Source organism: Meriones unguiculatus, chromosome 2 (genome assembly GCF_030254825.1).
Source record: "Meriones unguiculatus strain TT.TT164.6M chromosome 2, Bangor_MerUng_6.1, whole genome shotgun sequence".
In the NCBI taxonomy this organism is placed as follows: Eukaryota; Metazoa; Chordata; class Mammalia; order Rodentia; family Muridae; genus Meriones; species Meriones unguiculatus.
Window position 1 is genome coordinate 50,573,519 of NC_083350.1, and position 8,634 is coordinate 50,582,152.

The following is an 8,634-nucleotide window of genomic DNA, read 5'->3' on the forward strand; positions in this document are numbered from 1 at the left end:
GTGACCTAAGGTCAGTCCCAATCGTTTCCTGCACCATTGGGTTATATCTCGACGGAAAATTCCAGACTCTGATAGTGTGGTGTGCATGGTTCAGTCTGGGACCGTGACCAGCGACACTGGCTTGTGGCTCTGGGCTGGGGCTGGGGCTGGGGCTGGGGCTGGGGCTGGTGGCCGGTGGCCAAGCGTCTGGTGGAACTGGGATCTCTTCTGCGGTTTAGCCAGGTGAGTTAAAAGCTGATTGAATCCCCCACCGTGGGGTATCCTCTCACCTGGGAAACAGAATCACCTGTGTTTTATTGCCTCAAGTTCTGATTGCTGGTCACTGTGCTGATCCTGCTGTGCTGCTGCTCAGAATGAGAGTTCTCCCGGCACCGCCATCTTGCCCCGCCTCCTGATGGTGTCGATTTAATGATAATGTTTTATCATTTCTGTCTTACAATGTCCTTTTGAAGTTTGGATGTCATAACCTCTTCAGACCTGCTGGCACCCAGATGGTTTTTTTATATGTTCAGTGCATTTACAAGTTTATACATTTGTTTTAGCGCTCATGTAAAAATTTGTGATCATTCCATATGTAAAACGGACCTTTATAATACCTTTATCTAATAGATATGATTGATCAGATTTTATATGCTCTTCAAATTTTAATTTAAATGGGATTTTGCATTATTTATCAAATGCAACAACATTTTTTCTTATAAGTTTTTAAGTGTTTGGTTTGTTTAAGATTAACAAGACAAAAATAAATACATTGTGTAACAAACATGGTCACCTAATCAAAAAGAGCCATGGCCTACTAGTTCACATCATTTTGTCACCTGAATACATCCAAATTTTAATTTTAGCAAATATGTTGTGCACACTCAACATACACACAAATGTGTAATGTACTTCTAGAGTTTAAATTGTTTGTACAAGTGAGATAAAAATAGACGGATGAGTAAATAAGAAAAAACAAGAGTGCAAACAAAGAATAAAGGGAGCAAAAGAAGGGTAGTCCAAAGCAGCCATTGTATGTGAAAAAATGTATTGGTAAGAAGTGATTTCCTCATGAATTTTCTGTCCTTGCACTGAGGTTTACATGCTACGTAGAGGAGAGAACAGCCAAGGTTAGTGATAGTAATTCCAGAACATTAAACACATGATAACTAGAAAGGACATTATATCTGTATCTGTATCTATATCTATATCACCTATATCTCTATCTATACATATATGTTGTAATTTATGACCAGAATTAATGACCAGAAGAAAAAAGAGTAATAATATTAAACAATGGTTTAGAAAACCTATTTTTTGAGACAGGATCTATGTAGCCCTAGCTGGCCTGGCATTCACTACATAGACCAGGCTGACCTCCAACCCAGTGATCCACCTGCCTCAACCTCTTAGTACTGAGATTGAAGGACTTTGTCACCAAGACTGGCTCCTCTTTATTTTTAAAGGGTTTCATGCTTTCTCTCTTTTTTCTTCATGTCTATTCCTCTGCCTTTGCATTATTGTTCTCATGAATTTTAAGATGCCTCTATTCGACTCCATACAGTCAAAACCTGGTCACTATTCCTCTGTAACCTTTCCTGTTATTTTTTATTTCTTGACACAGTTTTAAATCCCTTTGGGATTGTTTTCCTTCTGCCTAACTAATTCCACTAAAAGTATTTCTCTTGGTGATTATATGATTCAATTACTTCTTTCAGTTTTTGCCCAAAAGCTTCTCCACTGAACGGGCATGTGCTATTAATTCATTTACATTTGGGAATATTTTTTTCCACCAATTTAAAGACACATTCTTTAATTTCATGACTAAGGTTTAAAAGTCAGTTTTTAGTTTTACTGGTGCTCCTTTAAAAGAAATACATTATTTCATAGTTACTTAAATATTTTTTCCTGTCCTGGACCTTGTGTTAAGCAACTTCCTATGACATGCATAAGGGTGATTTGTCTCTTACAGGCCCTGATTAGGTTTCTCTGACTATCCTGAGCACTCAAAGACTAACCAGTGGTGGAAACTGTCAGTCGTTATCTCTTCAGATATTGTTTAGCCCTTTCCTACACCCCAAATCTCATCTCTTATTCTACCCCTCTCCTGTCTAAGCCCTTCTTCCAACAGATCTACTTCCCATTTCCAGATTTTTTTATGTGTGGCTTACTGATTTTCAGAGTTATTTTTCACTGTTTAAAAAAGTTGAATGGTGATCAAAATCCACATTTCAAGATGAATTTAACCTGCCAGTAATTTGCCTTTTAACTCTTTCTTAGCTTTGGCAAGGGGAGTAATTATAATTAAAAAAGTACAACTACTTCATTTCACATAGACTAATAGTAGATTTAAGAACAAAAAGAATATAATGAATGCTTTTCAATGGCTCATTTTCTGCTAAAATTTCAAGAAGGTTTGATATAGTTTTATCTAAATACACATGATGATTTAGAAATCAAACATTCATTTCACCACGCTTATTGAACACTACAGAATGCTACCACTTCAAATCAATAAATATGTTACTGTTTCGATGTATTAACAAACAAAATAATACTCAATATTATTTATCAGTTTAACTCAAAGTGGCTGAATGATACACTAAGCAACAAAACAAAAAGATGTAACACCAAAAAAATTTTGTTGATTGATAAACTCTACCCAAAAGCACTAAGTAACATAAAGTGGAAGATTTGAAATCTACTAATAAACAGAACCAAATGGAATACCCAAACTTCAAAAGGCATTTCCTCATTGAAAGGTGTAAGAAAGGCTTCTGGGAAACACACACACGCACACATTACACTATGCTTGGACTTCTCTGAATGAGAAAGAGAAAGACAAATATGATGGCCCCAATAACCCTGCCTTTTCTGTTTTAGAGACATATGATACAATTCAACTTCTGAGATTAATTATTAAAACAGATCATGTCAAAGCAGTGGTTTCACAGTTTTATTTAATGAATGGGAAGAGAAACTACACATTTTCCCTTTAATTTTTGTCAAATAAGATTTCAAAACTTTAACCACACTACAGAACACTTCAAATCAATAGAGTCACTAGCAAGATGAGCACTCTTGAACTTTGTATATTCATATTCACTTTAAATTTTATGACTTGGCTATTCAGGGCACTTAGCCTGGTAGTAAACATGACCTAGTGCCGCCTTCCAGTCACACAGAAAGATCCAGGCAGCATAAGCAATTTTACAAAACCTGCCTTTGAAAAGATGAAAATACATGGAAAGAGCAGGTGACACCAATATATACACAAATGCAAGCCTTCTTGAAAGCAGTAAAATGTCTCAGAATATCATCGGGAGTTTCATTCAAAGAAAATTAAAAATTTATGCATATGGGAGTAGTCATCACCGAGAGATATTCATATGTGGAGAAAAATATGAAATATGCTTAGTACAACTAAAAGCCTATTACCTTAATACCAATAAAAAACAATCAATCAGCACTATAAGGATATAAATAGGTAAGATTGGTGGAAAACTTCATAGAAAGAAGATAAGATAAAGGAAATGTACAATACTTAGGAATTTACATCCCTTACCTCAGCGGTTCTCAACCTTCCTAATGTTGCGACCCTCGTTTTGTGGTGATTCCCAACAATGAAATTATTTTCATTGCTACTTCATAAGGATAATTTTGCAACTGTAAGTATCTGTGTTTTCTGACGGTCTTAGGCGACCTTGGTGAAAGGGTGTTTCTTTTCACAAGAGGTCATGATCCATAGGTGGAGAACGGCTGACTTAGCTAAATACAAAGCTATCCCTGAAGTGGAGATTTTCCTCAAGTTCTCCTCCAGCATCCTGAACCAACAGATTGGGGATCATGGGTTTGAGGAATTTGAACTCACCAGTCCCAGAGTTCCCTGTCAGACACAAATCATATTGATAGCTCTGGGATAGAGTCCCCGAACCGTTGATATCCACCAGGTGGCCAGGAACGTGTCCCTCAGGCACAGAGCAGACACCCAGAGGAGCCGCCCTGGTCCTTCTGCAAAGCCTCACCCCCACGAACAGCAGCACAGACAAGAGGAAGAGTGAAGACACAGACGCCAAGGCGATGACCAGGTACAGCGTGAGCACATCTTCATCATCCTGTGCGGGGTCGCGCGCCACCTCTGGCAGAGGCAGGTAGGGCTGGGAGAAGCCATCCACCACCAGCACATGCAGAGTGACACTGGCAGAGCGCTGAGGATCGCCATTGTCCCTGACCAGCAGCAGCAGCCTGTGCTTGGGGGCATCGCGCTCACTCAGCAGCCTGGTGGTGCGCACCTCGCCATTGTGCGCCCACACGCTGAACAGCCCTGGCTCCGTGGCCTTGAGCAGCTGGAATGACAGCCAGGCGTTCTGGCCAGAGTCGCGGTCCACAGCCACCACCTTGGTGACCAGGTAGCCAGGCTCCGCTGCCCTGGGCAGCAGCTCAGTGCAGGGCGCAGAGGCGTTCTGCAGAGGGTAGAGCACGAAGGGCGCATTGTCGTTGTCATCCAGCACCAGCACGCGAACCACCACCTGGCTGCTGAGAGCTGGAGAGCCTTGGTCTATGGCGGCCACGGGGAACTCGAAGGCCTTCAGGGCCTCGTAATCCAAAGCCCTAAGCGCAAACAGTTGCCCATTGTCCCTATTGATGGATATGAGCGAGGCAAGGGCGAGCTGCGGGTCATGGGGCGGCAGCAGCGAGTAGGTGATGTGGGCATTGGAGCCAGAGTCTGAGTCTGTGGCTCTGATGGTGCCTATGTGCAGGGCGGGGCTGTTGTTCTCGCGGACAGACAGGGTGTAGGAGGATTGGGTGAAGGCGGGGGCGTTGTCGTTGATGTCGGACACCTGCACTGTTATGGTGTGCTGGGTCGTGAGCCTGGGTGAGCCCATGTCGGAGACGGTGATGGTGATGTTGTACTCGGCTCTGTTCTCTCTGTCCAGCGGGCTCTCTGTCACAAGGGTGTAGAAATTCTTGAATGTGGATTTTAAAATGAATGGCAGCTCTTCTGGAATAGAACAGACCACCTTTCCATTCTCTCCGGAATCCCTGTCTCCAACTCTGAAGATGCTGATTATGGTCTCAGGAGCATTTTCCGGGACTGAGCTGGTCAGTGAGGATATGGTCAGCTCTGGAGCGTTGTCATTCACATCCACCACCTCTATCACCACAGTGCCTTTTCCAGAAAGCCCTCCTCCATCTGTGGCCTTAATTTTCACATGGTAAGTTTTAATTTTTTCAAAGTCTAACTCCCTTTTCAGTCTAATTTCTCCCGTGATTTCATTTATTGAGAAAGTTTGTTGGATTTCATCTGATGCCTGGAACAAGCCATAGGAGACTCTCCCAAAGTTGCCAGCATCTGCATCTCTTGCTGAGACAGTCAGGACTGGGGAGTCTGGGGGACTGCTCTCCAGGACCTGCACCTCATAGGGAGTGTTCACAAATTCAGGAGCATTGTCATTGATGTCCAGGATCAGGATTCGAACCATGGTTGTACCTGACCTAGGAGGAGAGCCTCCATCCACTGCTGTGAGGGTTAAGCTCAGTTCTTCCTGCTCCTCTCTGTCCAGGACTCTGTCCTGCACCAACTCTGGGTATTTCTTTCCTTCACTATTATTTTGAGTGAGGACATGAAAATGAGAGTTGGGGCTGACTGTATATTGTTGAAGCCCGTTGCTCCCCACATCCAAATCCTGGGCTAAATTCAGTGGTAACAGAGTGCCTGGCTGGCTGTTTTCCAGTATTTCCAAGAGCATTTCCCTATCTGAGAATTCTGGAGAATGATCGTTTATGTCCTGGATCAATAATTCTCCTTGAAAATATTGCACTGGTTTTTCAAGAGACACCTGGAAATGCAGCACACAAGGGTCCACAGAGCCACACAGCTCTTCCCGATCTAGTTTCTCCCTCAGAAGCAAATCTCCAGTCTCAGGATCCAGCAGCAACCGCTGCTTGAAATCATCAGACACCACCCTTGCAGATCTGACAGCCAGCTCCCCAGATCCGAGTCCCAGATCCTTGGCCAGATGGGCTACAAAGGAGCCACTTTCTGTTTCCTCCAAGACAGAGTACCGAATTGTCGCCTCACTGCGAACCTGAACCAATACCATCATAAAAATAAAAGCCATTACTTGCCTGTTTGGGTGAATTCTCTCCAGCTTCTCCATGATGGGGCAGTGAGTGCTTGCATCCAGTCCTTTAGCAGTCTCCAAACGCTTTGAAACACTGAACTCTAATTTTTTCTTTAGAGGAATCTTCACAACGTTGCTCTTAATCTTACACTAAGCCATTATATCCTTGCCCAAAGCCCTCCATAGCTAGATAGTCCTTGAAAAGCTTTTGCCTTTGTCTTTTGTTCTGTTTTGCAACAAGCAATTCCGGGTATTTTCCTGCTTATTAATCTAGCCTTAGCCTGCAGCGCCACCCTGTGTCAGTTTTTCGTAAATTCCCACAGTTCTATTCTCAAGCCAAGCGCTTCTTTAAAGTTCTTCTTTAAAGTTTCCAAATTAATGTCATTTTAAGAGTGTATGCAGATGTTTTTTTCTTTATCAATGTTGGTCTTGTTTGAAATTTCATAATTACTATAGTTATTCTATACTGTGTAGGAGAGGAGTTAATCAAAACTAGAAGACAGCTAGTCTTCCCACACATTTAAGTTTTGAGTAATCAGTTAAGGCAAAGCAAGAAAGGATTTTTATAAATGTGTTTTTTCCCAATGATAAAATACCAAAGTTACACAGTTATAAATTATTCCTTCTATAAATTATTATAGAAGGAATTACTTTTGGGGATACTCCAGTGCACAGATTCTGTTGCATAGATTGAATTCATCAGCTGACCATCTGAGTGAAATAGCTACAAACCAAATAGTACATGTTGGTAAGACACAAACTACCTTTTAATATTGACTAAACTTCCAAGCCTGAAATATTTTAAAGTACTTTGACATTATAAAGTTTGATGCCATCTAAGACAATGCTAACAAATCTTTCTTGTTTCTGCTTAAGTAGAAAATAGTATTTATACAGTTAGTACACAAACAATTCATATATCTGATTTCAAACTTAAAATATAACATTAAAACCAGGAAATCTGATTTCCTCAAATTTCTTCTTTTTTCATTATTGTTTTGAGTATTCAGGAGTTTTTGCATTTTCTGTATTTCTTTCTTTCTTTCCTTCTTCTTCTTCTTCTTCTTCTTCTTCTTCTTCTTCTTCTTCTTCTTCTTCTTCTTCTTCTTCTTCTTCTTTGCTTGCTTTCCAAGACAGGGCTTCTTTGCGTAGCCTTGGCTGTCCTGGACTTGATTTGTAGAGCGGGTGGCCTCAGATTCACGGAGCTCCTGCCTCTGCCTTCCTGAGTGCTGGGGTTAGATGTCTGTGCCACCATGCCCTGCTGTCTTTGCATTTTCAAATGGAAAATTCAGGGGCATTTAGTAGCTTCTAGGAGAAAAGAAAACTGAGATTTTTGTATGAATTCCATTAATTCATAAACTAGTTTGAAGGTAATATTTACAATGGAACATCTTGCAGGCCACATACACTTCTTCCTTACATAGGCCTTCAGCGTTTTCTAGTGTTCTGTATGAAATTCGTCTATATACCCGTCTGCTTCTTTTCCAAGCAGCTTACTCCTCTTGATTCCAGAGGACTTTTGCTTCATTTTCAGTTTGTCCAATGGTATCATACATATATAGTTAATTTTAGGGTAATGATCTTCTATTTTACATATTGAATTTGTTGACTAATTTTAGCACACTTTTAGATTATTTAAGACTTTGTATACACAAAGCCACACTATCTCTAAGTATCCATAGTTCTATGTTTTCCTTTTCTAAAATGCCTTTATTAAGATAATTGTATGGCTTGCCATTCATTTTGTCCATAAGCTATATTTCAGTATTGATTTTGTATGCTGAACCAATTTTGTTCCCAGATAAATTCTTTATAGCTATGATACACAATGTCACCTGTTATTGCCATCAGTTTGCCAGTATTCTCTTGAGAATTTTTACATCAGCATTGAAAAAGCAAATAGGTATGTAGGTTTTTTTCTTTTATTATATTTGTGCCTGGTATTGTCACAGTTTACTGCCACAGAATGATGTGATAAGTAGTTGCTGCTCTGATGTTTGTTACTACAATAGTAATGTAATGGATTTATGGGGAGGGAATTGGATTTAGGGTGTCGAGTTAATTTTGCCGCATTACTGGAGCCTAAAAATAGCAATCACTCATTCAGAACAGGAATTTTTGATTGTGTCTTACTGTTGCTAGGCATCATCAAATTTGCACACTTATTGCCAATATCAAGGCTGTAAATTTTTCCATGTGTCTGTGTGGTTTTATTGTTCTTCTGAGACAGGGTTTCTGTATGTAGCTATGGGTGTTCTAGAACTCACTGTGTAGATCTGGCTGGCCTCAACCTCACAGAAGTCTGCCTGCTTTTGTCTTCAAAAATCTGGGATAAAGTAATGTACCACCGTGCCATGCTTTCCATGTGGTTTTTCAGTCATCACTTTATAAAAAATTTGGAAGAGGACATTGCAGCCAGTCCTGGTGAGATCTGATAAGCTAGGGTCAGATGGAAGGGGAGGAGGACCCCCCCATCAGTGGTCTTAAAGAGGAGCAGGGAGGAGATGAGGGGGGGAGGTTGGGATTGGGA

General features: G+C 40.9%; 1 protein-coding gene across 1 annotated transcript; it reads right to left on the reverse strand.

Annotated features, from left to right (window-relative positions):
- Window positions 1-637: 637 nt before the first annotated feature.
- Window positions 638-8,634, reverse strand: LOC132652329 (protocadherin beta-4-like). The gene has a single exon (XM_060377382.1). It carries the CDS (start codon window positions 6,138-6,140, stop codon window positions 3,744-3,746), a length of 2,397 nt encoding a protein of 798 aa, XP_060233365.1. The 5' UTR covers window positions 6,141-8,634; the 3' UTR covers window positions 638-3,743.